At 38.9% G+C, this 19,142-nt stretch overlaps 1 protein-coding gene across 1 annotated transcript in view; it reads right to left on the bottom strand.

The window, feature by feature from the left end:
- LOC103089248 (ceruloplasmin) overlaps positions 1-19,142 on the bottom strand; it is a 63,253-nt gene that overhangs the window by 18,674 nt on the left and 25,437 nt on the right. The window contains exons 10-14 of the mRNA XM_007471307.1: positions 8,047-8,197; positions 5,742-5,954; positions 4,705-4,912; positions 3,070-3,209; positions 1,832-1,960 (exon numbers count right to left, since the gene is read on the bottom strand). Of these exons, the coding sequence (XP_007471369.1) occupies positions 1,832-1,960; positions 3,070-3,209; positions 4,705-4,912; positions 5,742-5,954; positions 8,047-8,197 (841 nt within the window). The remainder of the gene's footprint in view (positions 1-1,831; positions 1,961-3,069; positions 3,210-4,704; positions 4,913-5,741; positions 5,955-8,046; positions 8,198-19,142) is intronic.

Here is a 19,142-nt window from a genome sequence, read left to right as displayed (position 1 = left end):
TCCTGCTGTCGGAGTTTAATTAGCTAGAATTTGACAAACCTTTACGAGGGAATCAAGCAGGACTTGAGGGATGGTCTTGGGATATGGTAGACTTTTTCCTTTTCCCTCAAGTCCTCCATCTTCCCCGCCTCTGTGTCCTCACCCTTTTTGTAAACAGAATGTTTCACTGAAAACTTAAAGAGTAGATTCATCACCTGAACATTTTGTCTCTTCATCTAAACTCCTATTGTCTCTTCTCCATTCCCCACCCCAACCTGCTCTGCCATCAGTGTTTGATGCCCAAGCCCTGGGCTTGTCCTTGACTCCTTCCCTAACAACCAACCTTTCAGCAGGTCCTTTTAGCACCACGTTTAAAATGGAACCAGAATACAATTCACCACTTCACCTGCTTCTGCCCTGGTGCAAGTCTTACTAATTCTTTATCCAGATTATTGTGATAGTCCCCTAACTGACCCTTGATTTCTGCCCTTGTCCCCTACAGTCACTCTTTCACACACCACCCCCGGGGCCACGGGCCGGTGCCTGTCCGCGGCCTGTTAGGAACTAGGCCGCACAGCAGGAGGTGGGCAGTGGGCAAGCAAGTGAAGCTTCATCTGCCGCCCTCCATCGCTCCCCACTGCTCACATTACCCCCTGAACAGTACCCCTCCACTGCCCCACCGTCCGTGGAAAAATTGTCTTCCACGAAACCGGTCCCTGGTGCCAAAAAGGCTGGGGACTGCCGCTTTAAAAAGTGTTCATCGGATCATCACTCTCCAGCTCAAACTCTCACGTGGGATTTCAGAATGAAATGTAAGGTCGTAACCATGGCCTCTGATGTCCCCCTCCCTCCTACTGCATCCGGCTCCCTGACCTGCCTAGATCTCATCTCCTCACATTCTGCCCCTGTTTGCTCTGCTCTGGCCTTTGGCCATTCCTCAGACACACCAAGTCCACTTCCATCTCAGGACCTAGAATGCTCTCCCTCTACAACTCTCTGAGGCTCATTACTACTCATCATTTAGGTGTCTTCACCAGTGGCACCTCCTCAAAGAAGCCCTCCTGACCAACCCCTTACCTAAAACAACACCCTTTTACTTACTTTCTCTCATCTGCCTTAATCTTTTTCATAGCACTTTCTACAATTTGATATTATATCTATGTTTATTTACTGTTTATCTTGGAAGAATGTGAGGATAATGAAGGCAGGGCCTTTTATTTCTATTCCCCTATACTGACAAGACCAACTCTCTAGAGTAATTTATTTTTTCTCACTTGATATATTTTGAGAACTGCTAAATTACCGAGAAATGGTCCTTTCCTAGAAGCCAACTTTCCAACAAATAGAAGAAAAATATAGCTTTTATTAAATAAAATACACATTTATGTATTTAATCTATTGCACCTTTTACTCTGAATTAATTAAAGAGATATTTACTGAGTTCCTAGTCCATGCCAGATACTGGGCGATTTTCGAGGGATTTGAAATTCCAAGTGGTAGCATCTGCCCTTAGGACCGTGTCTTTGGATACAGGCATAGAAACTTTCAGCCACATGATAGATGCTGTCTGGGATGTGTTCTAGCTGAGGCTGGGGAGGTCATCTCTGCTGACTCAACCTTGAGTATGTGTAGGTGTTCAGTACCATCAGATTTTGTTCTTTACAGTTCTGTGGAATTTTTTTTTTTTTTTTGGTATGTGCATGTAGGCATATATCACACAGCCACATCTCTGTGTGTGCCTTCTCAACCACCTGCTTCTTCACTCTCTCTAGACGCACTCATGTGGATAACAGGTGTTTGTGGAAAGGCTGTAACGTCTATTAAAATGTACCCCTCCCCACACTGTGAATACCTGGTGCGGTTGGAGTCACTGTAGAACTCTCCGTTTTCACCCCATGGGCGTGTATTGAGTAGGACCTGGTGGCCATGTTTTTAAAGATAATATTAACTTTGTCTCCAACATCTGCATGAAGTTGTGGACCTGGCAAGAGTGAAAAGGAAGACTGGCTTATATACCTATCAGATTGGAAGCTCTAACTCAGTAATAAAAGCAAAGATCAGGTAACTTTTTATCGTTAAGGATGTCTTTGTCGTGTCTCCCATGCCGCCTCGCTTCATGCTGTAGTACTCTTGGATTGACACCCAGTCCCAGAGGATTCAGGATAAAAACACTAGTTATGGCTGTCTCTAAAGATGGAGACTATGGGTGCATCTCTCATCAAGAGTCCTAGGGGAGGTTTTGGCCTGAAAGTTCTAGACCTTCCTGTGAATTAAGGACAGTATCACCTTTGAAAGGATGGGTGGGGCTACCCCACCCATTCCTACCCTCTAGCCAATTTTAGCTTGTCTCCTGCCTGAGAGAATTTCTGTGACCCAAAAACAATGCCACTCTCCCTTGGGTGTCTTACTCCAGGAACGGAGGATAAGAAAGCCCCAGGGAATTCTGTTAGTGTAGGAACACAGTGGGCTTGGGAATGGCTTCCCCTTCACTTGATGATTTTAAAGAAAATTCCCAAGACCAGTGTTGATGGAGTTCTTAGACATTCTGTCTTAAAGCGATTCCTGAAAAATTGAAGTCAACTTTTCCCCAGCCTTGTGCACCATAACACTTTTCCCTTTTCCTTATCTCCTTGTTTATATGTATACTTCTTAAAGTTGCTCATTTACATCTTAATTTTAAAAGTAAATAGCAAAAAAAAAAAAAAAAAGTAAATAGCTCTGATTTTTTTTTGATGGGGGGAGTAGTAGAATAACAGGGAGAACTTGGTTAAGAATTTCAGTAGAAAGTAATTTCTAGCAATTTCCTCAAAAATAAAGGCATCAATTTGATAAACACCAAATATATATAATTTCATTAGTACATGGGATATTATACATTGTCTATGATAGAAATAAGTACTATTTTCTTATGCCATATTTTTAGAAAATATAGGCTTCTCATTTTATTAAATAGATTTTGGTTTTCATTGTTATTTGAATAATGTTAATAAATGAACCAAGAAAATGAAGCCCGTAGACATGGACCGACTCTCACCGCATGGATTACCACATCACCAACCCACACCCAGGGAACTGGAGCGAGGGCAGTACCTAGAATTCCCAGGTGTTCTTCGCCAGGTCTCCTCTCCCCAGGAACTTGGAATGTGCTGTCAGTGAATTGCCGATACACAACTTTCTTGTACTTTGAGCCTATGTAAAATTCTTCCTTATCTAAAAATGCATTTGAAAGACTTAAAACACACACACACACACACACACACACACACACACACACACACACGACTAAGGTTAGTATTTGTCTTAAGGAAAGTGGAAGTTGAATTTTCAATTTTGAATAAAAATATATTTTTATTTAATGATGCTAGTTTTTAATATCACTGTCCCATTTGAGCAAGAAACGATAAGACTTTAACAACAGACAGGTGTGGTAGAAAGTGTACCTAAGCTAGGAGTGGAGTCATCGGAGTCCTGGCCCTGACTCTGTCACTAGCTAAAATGATGTCTTGCTAGTCATTGCCTGTCAGAGCCTTAGTTTCTTCATCCCTAAAATGAGGTATTCAAGGGGATTCCCTGGCAGTCCAGTGGTTAGGACTCTGCACTTTCACTGTGAGGGCCCAGGTTCAATCCCTGGTCGGGGAACTAAGATCCTGCAAACCATGCAGCGTGGAAAAAAAAAAAAATGAGGTATTCGATGAGGTCGTCTCTAAGTTTTCTATATGGCTCTAAAATGTTATGAGTCCAGATTTCATCAATGAAGTGTTCTCTGCTTACTGCAGTATTTCTGGTCTATAGAAACAGAAATGGCCTTTTTATCCAGCCATTCCCTGATCTAAAGCTTTCATTGACTCCTAACGGCTCTGCATGCTTTTAGCAGTTCTATCCCAATCATTGAAATAAACTTTTACTCCCTTACACCCCAAATCACACTCACCTTGGCCGTCAAACTGACCAGCCAACCACCTGCCTTGCTGTAGGTTACCAGTCATGTTGTGTACTCCAGATCTGAACACAAGCCCACCCTGATCTCTCAAATCATATCCCCAAAGGGTTAGTGCATAATGGGAGATGGGAGAGGGGAGAGTGCTTGGCAAAGTATAAAAGAGCTACACCTGGAAGTGTCAGGTGATGCTGCACTAAATGTATTGTTTCTGAAGCTCCAATAACCATCCTTTACTTATATTTGTTCGCTGACCTCACTTTTACGTTTCCACAGCGTACATGTTATTGGTGGTTTTTGAAGCATATTATCCTGTAAGTTCTTAGAGAGCAGAGACCATATCTGCTCTAGTGCCCTCAAGAATTTAAAATATTCTTCCATATATAATAAATAGTTTTAAGAATGTGAAATAACTGATTACTAGACTCATAATGAAATATCTGGACTAAAGATAAGCAACAAATAGTTGGTAAAGAAAATTATTTTAGCTCTGAATGTAGGCATTAATTTTGGTTTTAGTTTGAAAATCTGACATGAGTATGAGAAGAGAGTCTAATAGAAAAGAAAGTAAGATGAGTAACTGCAAAGAATCAAATGAGATCAATGAAAATTTTCCTGTGAGAAAATTGAGAGAAGCAGAAATGAATGAGGAGGGTCCCTAGGAAGCATTTTGTTGTTGTTTTTGTTGTTATTAATGCAACTGTTCGTTGGTTTTTAATTTAGCATAATTCTTACTACTCTGAAAGAGAAAGCTAAAAAAAATTGGGAATCGGAATCTGGAGAATTACTTTAGTTCTTGTAAATGATGCAGCTCCTTTTCCCATTTCCTACTTGGGGAATAATCCCATTCCACCTCCACCGCTGCGATGTAGTAGGTCCTTTCTCCCAGGTAGTGGTATGAATTCTCAGATGGCTGCCTGCACTGGTTCACAGTGTATTTTTGTTTCATGCCACCTGTGTAGTGATCAGTTGTGAGGCACTCAACATCAAAAGTCCCTGGAATGGTAAATAAAAAGGCAGTTCACCTCCTCCGAGTATTTTTACCCACTTTCCCTATCAGTCATCAGCCCCTTCCCCTTCCCTATTTTTCTTCATAGTACTTATAACCACTTGATATACGCATTAATATACTTGCTTGTTGTCTGTCTCCCTGCATTAGAATTTCACCTCCATGAAAGCAGATACTTGATATATCTCTTTTGCTCACTGTTGTATTTACATTTGCCTAATAAAGGAAAGGTGACACTGAACATGTCCTGCGTTTTAGTGGCATCTAATGAACCAAATAAAGCCTGAGGCAAGTTAGCATATTTTCATGTTTTGGTTAAAATTCTTTTTTGTTTTAGTTTGTTTTACTCATTCAGAGACAGTTCTGTCAGTGTCTCTGAATTTGCATGGCTAGAGTTCTAATATAACCTATTCAATTGTAGACAACTAATAAGCCAACACTGTATCTAGGGGACAGAGACATGACAGAAAGTTTAGATGCAAAGCCTTTGTGGGAGTCATTCCCTTTCTAGTCTGATTTGCCAGCTATCTTTAAAGGCCCATAATTGAAAAGGAGACCATCTTGAGGATGTGACTAGGTTGAAATGCGAGAAACCTCAGTACACTTTTGTCACTCCCTTCCCTCCCCGCAACAAACAGGAAATGGACCTCTCTGGCATATACTTAGACGACAATAGCCCAGACATATCTTCCAAGGGAAGGCAGAGTAGTTGGGAGGCTTGGGGAAGGGATGAGCTTATCATCCAACACTGAATTTTAAACTGAAACCACACAAATCGATCCAACAGAAACTTGTCTTGACTTTAAAGGAATATACCTTCAGTGTCAGGCTGCATGAAGAGCCTCAGACTTGTTTGAGGGAAGAGGTTTGCTGTGTCTCTCCTTTCTCCTCTTGACAGATAAGTGTTTCCTGAAAAGTATATCCCGTGTACATCAACCTCATTTCCAGCACTGAATAAATACCACACAACTGAATCTCCTTGGCACATATTGAGACCAGGCTGATTCCCGTACATGAATCCATTCATGGCTGTAAAGGTTGGGAAACAATATTTTGAAAGTGGTTTAATCTTATGTCCTACTTCATGACAACCTCCCAGACTTTCCAGAGCCAACTGGGTTTATTTAATTTTTAAAAGACCCATTCAGGCCTGCCCACCCCTTTATGTCTCAGGAGTGTCTCTGCAACTCCTTGCTGTACCCAGCACTTCCAGACAGGCCTTGGCTGAAAGGCGTAGAGCTGAATGCAGGGTTCTTGAAGTTCTGGGCCCTGAGAATCTCACTGTTGTTCCCAGCGAGTCACTTCTCAGTTCTCTCAAGGACCATATTTGTGAGCACCAAAATGGGTGGATAATAACAGCTCTTCCAGGGCACTGTAGGCTGGGAATGTGTTTGTTGCTCTAGATGGAAAATTCTCTGATTCATCTTGAATAACAGGGAAGAGTATATGCAGGAAGTTTCCTCTCACCACTATTTTTTTTATTTTATAACTCTACCATCCAGTTTGATCCTTTTATTTATTTATTTATTTATTTATTTTTGGTTGCATTGGGTCTTAGTTGCTGCGCATGGGCTTTCTCTAGTTGCAACGAGTGGGGGCTACTCTTTGTTGCAGTGTGCGGGCTTCTCATTGTAGTGGCTTCTCTTGTTGTGGAGCATGGGCTGTAGGCGTGCAGGCTTCAGTAGTTGTGGCTTATGGGCTCTAGAGCACAGGCTCAGTAGCTGTGGCACATGGGCTTAGCTGCTCTGTGGCACGTGGGATCCTTCCAGACCAGGCCTCAAACCCGTGTCCCCTGCATTGGCAGTCAGATTCTTAACCACTGCACCACCAGGGAAGTCCCTCACTGCTATTTTTAATAGATAATATTCTTGACTCCTCCAAAATACAAAATCAAAAGTATTTTAAAGATTGTGCGTGGTGTGACTATTATCAATCCAATTTAAAAAACAACATCAGTTTGTAATACAACTTTACTTTTTTTCCTTCTAGTTACAGTGATTTTCGTATGTTGTCCATTAGTGGCGTGGACATTATGATCAATCAGCTTGCTATCTCTAAACTCTAACTGTATTTTATTTATTTATTTTTAAATTTTTATTTTTTAACAGCTTTATTGAAATACAATTCACATACCATATAAGTCAACCATTTTTTAATTTATTTTTGGCAATGCCCTCGGCATGTGAGATCTTAGTTCCCCTGCCAGGGATTGAACCTGTGCCCTCTGCAGTGGAAGCATGGAGTCTTAACCACTGGACTGCCAGGGAAGTCCCTCTAACTGTATTTTAGAATTACACTAGGAGTTAATCTGATGCTGTTTCAATTAAATAAAAGTCTCTGGAGGTTGTCCTGAGGATTTAAAAAATAGTTTTAATAGTTTGTTAAAATTCCTAGGGGATTCTTACATGTAGTCAAGGATGAGAATCACTGAAGTTCTTGACAGCAGAGATCATAAAAGGAGCCTGTCATTATTAAGCCATAGATGAGAAAAGCATCTAATCCAGTTGCTCTCAAATTTAAGCATATATCAGAACAACCTGGAGGATTTGTTAAACGGATTTCTAGCCCCACACCCAAAGTTTCTGATTCAGTAGGTCAGGGATGGAGCCCAAGAATTTGCATTCCTAACAAGTACCTGGGTGATGCTGAGGTGGCTGACCCAGGGACCACATTTTAAGGACCATGCATCTAATTGGCATATATTGTATGTTTTATTATTTTGAATTAAGTGAAACAAAGATTCAATTGACTTACATGTTAAATAATCAACAGTATTACCCTTAGAGCACTATGGTATTTAATAATTTATTGAAAATTAATCAATGGGCAAAGCTATTAGTATTTTGGTTTAATTAAAAGCATTACAGGGCTTCCCTGGTGGCGCAGTGGTTGAGAGTCCGCCTGCCGATTCAGGGGACACAGGTTTTGCCCCGGTCTGGGAAGATCCCACATGCCGCGGAGCGGCTGGGCCCGTGAGCCATGGCCGCTAAGCCTGTGCGTCTGGAGCCTGTGCTCCGCAATGGCAGAGGCCACAACAGTGAGAGGCCCGCATACAGCAAAAAAAAGCATTACATGTGCAGCACTGAAATAACTTGATATTGGTGGATGATACAGTACTTACAGTGCATCTTATTAGATTCCTGAAAGTCTTCATTTTCCTTATCCACCTGATCAGGTGCTGTTGTAAACATTCTAATATTATCATCCAGGAGTAAACTCTCATTCTCATCAAACACTGTAGGAAACAAATAGAACTCCTTGTCTACATCCTTCTGTAAATCAAAACAAGAACAATGAGGTGAAGACAGAATAAGTAAAGCAGAAAGACTTCCATATATACAATGCTATTTATGCACAAACATGCTAAAGGAAGGACAAGAACTGAAGTTTCCATTCCTGTTTGAAAATGGAGCTCACAATATACTCCTGTTGACCACCAGAGTTTTGATAGGTATCTGCGTAGTAGATTTTTGGCTCAACACGATAATCTAAGCCTCTCTCTGCACTTAAAAGTTCTGACTCTCCTCTCCCTACCTTTCTTCCAGCTCTGCCAATTTCACTTGAACCCACCCCCAAATTGTTAAAATGGGGCATTTAATTGTTAAAATGGGGCAGGGGTTTTGTGCTTATGCTAGAAATTAGGGAAGGTGCTATTCAGTCATGAAAGTTCAAAGAATTCCTGTAAAGCAGAGCATGTGGAAGCAGATACATCTTAAGTGAAGAAATAGCCTGCAAGTGAGTTGGAACAAGAATTCACACACAGATTGGTTCAAGATGGCGGAGTAGAAGGACATGCTCTCACTCCCTCTTGTGAGCACACCAGAATCACAACTAACTGCTGAACAATCATCGACAGGAAGACACTGGAACTCACCAATAAAGATACCCCACATCCAAAGGTAAAGGAGAAGCCACAGTGAGATGGTAGGAGGGGGCACAATCACAATAAAATCAAATCCCATAACTGGTGGGTGAGTGACTCACAAACTGGAGAACACTTATGTCACAGAAGTCCACCCACTGGAGTGAAGGTTCTGAGTCCCACTTCAGGCTTCCGAACCTGGGGGTCTGGCAAAGGGAGGAGGAATGCCTAAAATAAGACTTTGAATGCTAGCGGGATTTGATTACAGGACTTCAACAGGACTGGGGGAAACAAAGACTCCACTCTTGGAGGGCACACACAAAGTAGTGTGCGCATCGGGACTCAGGAGAAGGAGCAGTGGACCCCATAGGAGACTGAACCAGACCTACCTGCTAGTGTTGGAGGGTCTCCTGCAGAGGCGGGGTGTGGCTGTGTCTCACCATGAGGACAAGGACACTGGCAACAAAAGTTCTGGGAAGTACTCCTTGGCGTGAGCCCTCCCAGAGTCTGCCATTAACCCCACCAGTGTTGGGTTGCCTCAGGCCTAAGAACCAACAGGGAGGAAACCCAGCCCCACCCATCAGCACACAAGCGGATTAAAGTTTTAATGAGCTCTGCCCACCAGAGCAACATCCAGCTCTACCCACCACCAGTCCCTCCCATCAGGAAACTTGCTCAAGCCTGTTAGATAGCCTCATCCACCAGAGGGCAGACAGCAGAAGCAAGAAGAACTATAATCCTACAGCCTGTGGAACAAAAACCACACTCACAGAAAGATAGACAAGATGAAAAGGCAGAGGGCTATGTGCCAGATGAAGAAACAAGAAAAAACAACTAAATGAAGTGGAGATAGGCAACCTTCCAGAAAAAGAATTCAGCATAATGATAGTGAAGATGATCCAGGACCTCGGAAAAAGAATGGAGGCAAAGTTCGAGAAGATGCAAGAAATGTTTAACTAAGACCTAGAAGAATTAAAGAACAAACAAACAGAGATGAACAATACAATAACTGAAATAAAACTACACTGGAAGTAATCAATAGAAGAATAACTGAGGCAGAAGAACAGATAAATGACCTGGAAGACAGAATGGTGGAATTCACTGCTGCTGAACAGAATAAAGAAAAAAGAATTAAAAGAAATGAAGACACCTAAGAGACCTCTGGGACAACATTAAACACAACAACATTCGCATTATAGGGGTCCCAGAAGGAGAAGAGAGAGAGAAACGACCCGAGAAAATATTTGAAGACAGTATAGTCAAAAACTTCCCTAACATGGGAAAGGAAATAGTCACCCAAGTCCAGGAAGCGCAGAGTCCCATACAGGATAAACCTGTATGTATATAATTATAAATATATATGCAACCAACATAGGAGCACCTCAATACACAGGCAACTGCTAACAGCTACAAAAGAGGAAATCGACAGTAGCACAATAATAGTGGGGGACTTTAACACCTCACTTACACCAATGACAGATCATCCAGACAGAAAATTAATAAGGAAACACAAGCTTTAAATGACACGATAGACCAGATAGATTTTTTTTTTTTTTTTTTTTTTGTGGTACGTGGGCCTCTCACTGTTGTGGCCTCTCCCATTGCGGAGCACAGGCTCCGGACGTGCAGGCTCAACGGCCATGGCTCACGGGCCCAGCCGCTCCGCGGCATGTGGGATCTTCCCAGACCGGGGCAAAACCTGTGTCCCCTGAATCGGCAGGCAGACTCTCAACCATTGCGGCACCAGGGAAGCCCGACCAGATAGATTTAATTGATATTTATAGGACATCCCTCCCAAAACAGCAGATTACACTTTCTTCTCAAGTGCGCACGGAACATTCTCCAGGATAGATCACATCTTGGGTCACAAATCAAGACTCAGTAAATTTAAGAAAACTGAAATCATACCAAGCATCTTTTCTGACCACAACGCTATGAGATTAGAAATCAGTTACAGGGGAAAAAACATAAAAAACACAAACACATGGAGGCTAAAAATTACGTTACTAAATAACCAAGAGATCACTGAAGAAATCAAAGGGGAAATCAAAAAAATACCTAGAGACAAAGGACAATGAAAACACAAAGACCCAAAACCTATGGGATGCAGCAAAAGAAATTCTAAGAGGGAAGGTTATAGCAATACAAGCCTACCTCAGGAAACAAGAAAAATCTCAAATAAACGATCTAACCTACACCTAAAGGAACTAGAGAAGGAAGAACAAACAAAACCCAAAGTTAGCAGAAGGAAAGAAATTAGAAAGATCAGAGCAGAAATAAATGAAATAGAAACAAAGAAAACAATAGCAAAGATCAATAAAACTAAAAGCTGGTTCTTTGAGAAGACAAACAAAATTGGTAAACCATTAGCCAGACTCATCAAGAAAAAAAGGGAGAGGACCCAAATCATCAAAATTAGAAATGAAAAAGGAGAAGTAGCAACTGACACTGCAGAAATACAAAGGATCAGGAGAGATTACGACAAGCAACTCTATGCCAGTAAAATGGATGACCTGGAAGAAATGGACAAATTCTTAGAAAAGCACAACATTCTGAGACTGAACCAGGAAGAAATAGAAAATATAAACAGACCAATCACAAGTGCTGAAATTGAGACTGCAATTAAAAATCTTCCATCAAACAAAAGCCCAGGACCAGATGGCTTCACAGGCGAATTCTATCAAACATTTAGAGAAGAGCTAACACCTATCTTTCTCAAACTCTTCCAAAATATAGCAGAGGGAGGAACACTCCCAAACCCATTCTATGAGGCCACCATCACCCTGATACCAAAACCAGACAAAGATGTCACAAAGAAAAAAAACTACAGACCAATATCACTGATGAACATAGATGCAAAACTCCTCAACAAAATACTAGCAAACGGAATCCAACAACACATTAAAAGGATCATACACCATGATCAAGTGACATTTATCCCAGGGATGCAAGGATTCTTCAATATACGAAAATCAATCAGTGTGATACACCATATTAACAAATTGAAGAATAAAAACCATGTGATCATCTCAATAGATGCAGAAGAAGCTTTTGACAAAATTCAACACCCGTTTATGATAAAAACTCTCCAGAAAGTGGGCATAGAGGGAACCTATCTCAACATAATAAAGGCCAAATATGACAAACCCACATCCAGCATCATTCTCAATGGTGAAAAACTGAAAGCATTTCCTCTAAGATCAGGAAGAAGATAAGGTTGCCCACCCTCACCACTATTATTCAACATAGTTTTGGAAGTCCTAGCCACAGCAATCAGAGAAGAAAAAGAAATAAAAGGAATACAAATTGGAAAAGAAGAAGTAAAACTATCACTGTTTGCAGATGATATGATACTATACATACAGAATCCTAAAGATGCCACCAGAAAACTACTAGAGCTAATCAATGAATTTGGTAAAGTTGCAGGATGCAAAATTAATGCACAGATATCTCTTGCATTCCTATATACTAATGATGAAAAATCTGAAAGAGAAATTAAGGAAACACTCACATTTACCATTGCAACAAAAAGAATAATATACCTAGGAATAAACCTACCTAGGGAGACAAAAGACCTGTATGCAGAAAACTATAAGACACGGCTGAATGAAATTAAAGATGATACAAACAGATGGAGAGATATACCATGTTCTTGGATTGGAAGAATCAATATTGTGAAAATGACTATACTACCTAAAGCAATCTACAGATTCAGTGCAATCCCTATCAAATTACCAATGGCATTTTTTACAGAACTAGAACAAAAAATCTTAAAATTTGTATGGAGACACAAAAGACCTGGAATAGCCAAAGCAGTCTTGAAAGATAAAAACGGAGCTGGAGGAATCAGACTCCCTGACTTCAGACTATACTACAGTAATCTACAGTAGTATAGTAGATATACAATAGCCAGTAAAGCTACAGTAATCAAGACAATATGGTACTGGCACAAAAACAGAAATATAGGTCAATGGAACAGGATAGAAATCCCAGAGATAAACCCACGCACCTATGGTCAACTAATCTATGACAAAGGAGGATACACAATGGAGAAAAGGATATACAGTGGAGAAAAGACAGTCTCTTCAATAAGTCATGCTGGGAAAACTGGACAGCTACATGTAAAAGAATGAAATTAGAACACTACCTAACACCATACACAGAAATAAACTCAAAATGGATTAGAGACCTAAATGTAAGACCGGACGCTCTAAAACTCTTAGAGGAAAACATAGGAAAAACACACTTTGACATAAATCACAGCAAGATCTTTTTTGATCCACCTCCTAGAGTAATGGAAATGAAAACAAAAATAAATAAATGGGACCTAATTAAACTTAAAAGCTTTTGCAAAGCAAAGGAAACTACAAACAAGATGAAAAGACAACCCTCAGAATGGGAGAAAATATTTGCAAACGAATCAATGGACAAAGGATTAACCTCCCAAATATATAAACATCTCCTGCAGTTCAATATTAAAAAAATAAACAATCCAATCAAAAAATGGGCAGAAGACCTAAATAGACATTTCTCCAAAGAAGACATACAGATGAGCAAGAAGCACATGAAAAGCTGCTCAATGTCACTAATTATTATAGAAATGCAAATCAAAACTACAATGAGGTATTACCTCATACCAGTTAGAATAGGCATCATCAGAAAATCTGCAAACAACAGATGCTGCAGAGGGTGTGGAGAAAAGGGAACCCTCTTGCACTGTTGGTGGGAATGTAAATTGATAGAGCCACTATGGAGAACTGTATGGATGTTCCATAAAAAACTAAAAATAGAATTACCATATGACCCTGCAATCCTACCACTGGGCATATACCCAGAGAAAACCATAATTCAAAAAGACACATGAACCCCAATGTTCATTGCAGCACTATTTACAATAGCTGGGTCATGGAAGCAACCTAAATGGCCATCGAAAGATGAGTGGATAAAGATGTGGTACCTATATACAATGGAATATTACTCAGCCATATAAAGGAACGAAATTGGGTCATTTGTAGAGACCTGGATGAATCTAGAGACTGTCATACAGAGTGAAGTAAGTCAGAAAGAGAAAAACAAATATCATATATTATTGCATATATGTGGAACCTAGAAAAATGGTACACATGAACCGGTTTGCAGGGCAGAAATTGAGACACAGATGTAGAGCACAAACGTATGCACACCAAGGCGGGAAAGCCACAGAGGGGTCGGGGTGGTGGTGTGATGAATTGGGAGATTGGGATTGACATATATACACTAATATGTTTAAAATGGATAAGTAATAAGAACCCTTTGTATAAAAAGATAAAATTCCAAAATTCCAAAAAAAGAAAAAGAATTCACTCAATCTCCAGCCATCTGGACATTCTCACTTCCCCTTCCCATATCCTTGGTGAAAAATAAGGAAGCAGAAACGCTATCTGGTCTATGGAATGATTCAGTAATTGACAACAAGGCAACTGGTCTAAAGAATCAAAGCATATGAGTCCCTGAGGAAAACTTATTCTCTTAAAGAAGAGAAAACTTGAGAGATTATTGCATATCTTTTTCCTGAGATCATTTTTTGGATGAAAAACATGCTTATCAAATTTTAAAAATCCAACTAACCTGAAGGTTAGATCCTGCAGACAACTGAATCACTGATTCAGATGGTCTTAAGAAAGCTCCCATAAGTCAGAAGAAAAGATTCAAAGATGAAAAATATATACCTAGTAATGATTTTAGAGAGAAGTTATAAAAGGGTGAGACATAATAATAATAAATAATGGTGGAAATATTCACCACTATAAAGGGAAAAGACTAGAGTATTCAGATTCAAAAACTTCACTGAAAACAAGACAAAATTAGTAATATAGACCTATACCTAAAAATGTACTGGTAAAAGTTTTGGATTTCAGAGAGACAAATTTCTACAATAATCCATTTTAAAAGTTACCATGAACATTGGACTCCTCTAATACAATAAATGTCAGAGGAAGTTAGAGTAGCAAAATTACATTTTTTGGGGAAAAGATTATGATTGAAAAATTCTATACAGGCAAAGCACAACAAAGTGACATTTTCAGATGTGTCAGGATTCCAGCAGGGAACTTCTATAATCACTTACATACTGACCTGCAGAGAACACTTCAGTGAAAACTTTACAGGTCACATTTCCTAATTATAATGCAACAAAACTGAAAATTACTCATAAAAGGGGCTTCCCTGGTGGCACAGTGGTTGAGAGTCCGCCTGCCGATGCAGGGGACACAGGTTCGTGCCCTGGTCTGGGAAGATCCCACATGCCGCAGAGCGGCTGGGCCCGTAAGCCATGGCCGCTGACCCTGCGCGTCTGGAGCCTCTGCTCCGCAGCGGGAGAAGCCACAGCAGTGAGAGGCCCGCGTACCGCAAAAAAAAAAAAAAAAAAATACTCCATAAAGGACTAAAAGAAAAAAAAAAAAAAAAAAAAAAAAAAAAAAAAAAAAAAGATCATACTTTGTCCAAATAACTCAGATCAAAGAAGAAAAAAAATTGAATTTCTAAGAATTGAGTAAGTAATGTCCATGAGAACACTACAAGTCATAATGTATGGAATATAATTAAACATATAAACTGAGAGTCTGAGATATTTATTTTAAGCAAAGCCAAATAAAAATAAGTATTGTAAATATCTGAAAATTTTAGAAAAATAAAAAAAAGGAGTCAATAAAAGCAAAAGAAATTTACAAAAACGTAAAGGTATTAAAATTCTTCCCAATTTATTTAATGCAGATAGTACAACTATGATATATCACTAAAAAAGCACACAGAATCTAAACTAATATTACTTATAGCTTAGATGAGAAATTCTAAAGAAAACACCATCAAATTCAACACAGAAATATATTAAAAAAAACCACATGCTCAAAGTAATATTTTTCCCCCAGAACTGCAAGGATGGTTCAATAGGAAATTCTTAATGTACTTGGTCACACTTATTGGTCAAAGGAGAAAAGATAGGTAATAATTCAAGGAAATCTAAAAATAAATTTTTATAAAATTTGACATTCTGGCAGTAGCTGTTCCTTTTGTGTTTCCCTCAGATTTTTGCAAGTCTGCCTCTTTAAAATTTAGATCTCACCTCAAATAATACTTCCACATTATCTAAACTATAATTTCTATTCACTATCACATTACCCTATTTTGTTTTTTTAAAACACATATCACTTTCTGAGGTTATTTTTATTTTTTCTGTTTGCTTATCTCCTCTCCTTTCCATGCCATCACTCCCTTTGCCCCTTCCTTTCTGCTACACCACACACTAGAATATAAACTCTATTAGAGCAGGTCTTATTTACCAATGAATTCTGTGCCTAGCACAGTACTTTTTTTTATTTTTGGTTTTTCTTTTTTTTTTTTTTTTGAGCAGCTCAAGTGATTTTAAACAGAAAACACAGTGCCAGTAAACCAGAAATAGAATAAAAAGTAACAACTAATAGCCAATGTCATATTTAGTGGTAAAATAATAGAGATATTTTCATTAATCTCAGACACTAAACAAGGTACTATTTAACTTACTCTGAATATTTTATCCAATCTGAAGCCACATGGCTAATACGTGAAAAAACCAGGATGAGGACTTTTTAAAAAAATTTTCTGGCCACACCTTGCAGCATGTGGGATCTTAGCTCTCCCACCAGGGATCAAACCTGCACTCCCTGTATTGGAAGGGCAGAGTCTTAACCACTGGACTGCCAGGAAGGTCCCCAGGATGAGGACTTTTAGTAGTTCCTGTAGACCTTCCTGTGTTGTGACTCTTATTTGACAAGTGAAGAAAACAAAATATGTAGAGAAAAAACCTCACATTTTAAATCTCAACTCACTGAGTATCAGCTCCTCTTCTGTAAAAATGGGGATAACAATACTTAGCCTCTTGGGTTGCTGTGAAGGTTAAATGAAGTAAAATGTGCAAAAGTGCCTAAACAGAGTTCAATAAACATTAGTCTCCTTTTATTCCTTTCCAAGGTAAGCACAAGATGAAAGAATGGAATTTAAAAGTAGAAAACCAGGGACTTCCCTGGTGCTCCAGTGGTTAAGAACACGCCTTCCAACGCAGGGGACACGGGTTTGATCCCTGGTCGGAGAACTAAGATCCCACATGCGGTGGGGCAACTAAGCCACAACTACTGAGCCTGCGCTCTCTGGAGCCCGTGCACCACAACCAGAGAGAAGCTCACGCACTACAATGAAGAGCCCATGCACCACAACAAAAGATCCCACATGCCGCGACAAAGATCCCATGTGCCACAACTAAGACCCAATGCAGCCAAATAAATAGATAAATGTTTTTAAAATGGTTGTAAAAATCTTAAAAAAAATAAAGGTAGGAAACCACTTTTTTAGTAACATATTTAAAAATTTTAAATGATGGCATTACCATTTATAATAGACAAATAAAAATAAAATATCTAGGCATACACTTAAAAAAATCCAAAACCTATATAAGGGGAACTATAAAATACTCCTGAAAAACACAAAAGTAGACTTGAACAAGTGGAAAGACATATGTTCTTGTGCAGGGTTACTCAACTTTATAATAATGGCTGTTTTTCCCAATTTAATTTGTATATTTGAGACAATCCCAATAAAACACTCTCAGGATTTTTTTTTTTCTGGAGCCAGGTAAGTTTTTACAAGGTTCATTAGAAAGAATAAGTAAGCAAAAATGGCCATTAAAATGATGAAAAAAGTGCCTTGAGGTATGGCTACAAGTCATTTAAACACATTACAGAGGCTCTGTAATTATAATAGTATGTTATTGGTGCATCAATAGATAGAGAACAATGGAATAGAATAGAAAATCAAGAAATGGACTCAATTGTGTATGAAAATTTAGTATCTGATAAAGGGGAGCATTTAAATCAATGGGCTAGAGTGTGACTTTTTAAAAAAAAAATTTATCTATTTATTTAGGCTGCGTCAAGTCTTAGTTGTGGCAAGCAGGACCTTCATTGCCACATGCAGGACCTTTGTTGTGACCAGCGGGCTCTTAGTTGCAGCGTGTGGGATCTTTAGTTGTGGCATGTATGTGGGATCTAGTTCCCTGACCAGGGATCGAACCCAGGCCCCTGCATTGGGAGTGCAGGGTCTTAGCCACTAGACCACTAGAGAAGTCCCCTAAAGTGTGACTTTTTAACAAATGGTGTTGAGATAACTGGATAGCCATTTAGAAAAAGACAAATTTGATCTATTCCTTAACTGTACACCAGCATAAATTCTAAGTGGAACAGAGACTTAAAAGTGAAAAATGAAACCTTACAAGTACTTGAAGGCAGAATGGGTGAATTCCTTTATCACCTGAGAGTTGTGAAAACTTTCTTAACTATGACTTGGAATCCATTAACAATAAAGGAAAAGATGATAGAAATAAAAATTTCACATGGTAAACAACAACATTTATAAGCAAAGTATAAAGGCAAATGATAAACTAAGATAAAAAATATCTACAGCTAATATCTCAAAGACTTTCTATAACTAATATATAGAAAGCTTCTAAATCAGTGAAGAAAAATAACCTTATAGAAAAATGGGATAAAGTTATGAACAATTCATGGAAAAGAAGTGAATATAGTTCTTAATGATTTGAAAAAATGTTCAACAACTAATAATAAGAGAAACACAAATTAAAATTACAGAGGTACTGTTTATGTCCTATCAGACTGGTAAAAATCCCCAAATTTGACAATACACTTATGAACTGTGGAAAACAGATAATCTAATCTCATACTTGGTGGGAGTAAAAAATGGTACAATTCCTATGGAAGGGAATTTGGCAATATCTAGCAAAACAGTACATGTGTTTATCCTTTGCCCCACCAGAACCAAATTTATTCCAAAGACATGTTGTCAAAATACAAAGAGACATATGAACAAGGCTACCTGTTACAATGTATTTGTAAGAGCAAAGACTGGAAAGAGCGCAAACACCTGCCAAATAGTGGACCGATTGTATAAACTGAAGCATGTCTACACCAGGGAGTAATATCCACTGTAAAAAAGAATGAGGAATATTTCCATATATTACAGTATAAAGACTTACAGATTATACTGTTAAGTGAAAAAAGAAAGTTAGAATATGAATACATACACACACATGTTTGTTTTTTAAATAAAATAAAAGAATTCTTTTATTCTTTAAATAAAAGAATAAGAGAGAAGAAATCAATGACACTGAAAACAGTAAATCAATAGAAAAAAATCAGTGAAACTAAAAGCTGATTATTTGAAAAGATCAATAAAATCAATCAGTCTTCAGTCAGCCAACTAAGAAAAAAAGAAAGAGAACACAAATTACTAATATCAGGAATGAAATATGGGATATCACTACAGATCCTATG

The sequence above is a fragment of the Lipotes vexillifer genome, unplaced genomic scaffold, assembly GCF_000442215.2.
Source record: "Lipotes vexillifer unplaced genomic scaffold, Lipotes_vexillifer_v1.1 scaffold618, whole genome shotgun sequence".
In the NCBI taxonomy this organism is placed as follows: Eukaryota; Metazoa; Chordata; class Mammalia; order Artiodactyla; family Lipotidae; genus Lipotes; species Lipotes vexillifer.
Note: the sequence above shows the minus strand (reverse complement) of the source record. Positions and strands in the feature narration are given on the sequence as shown.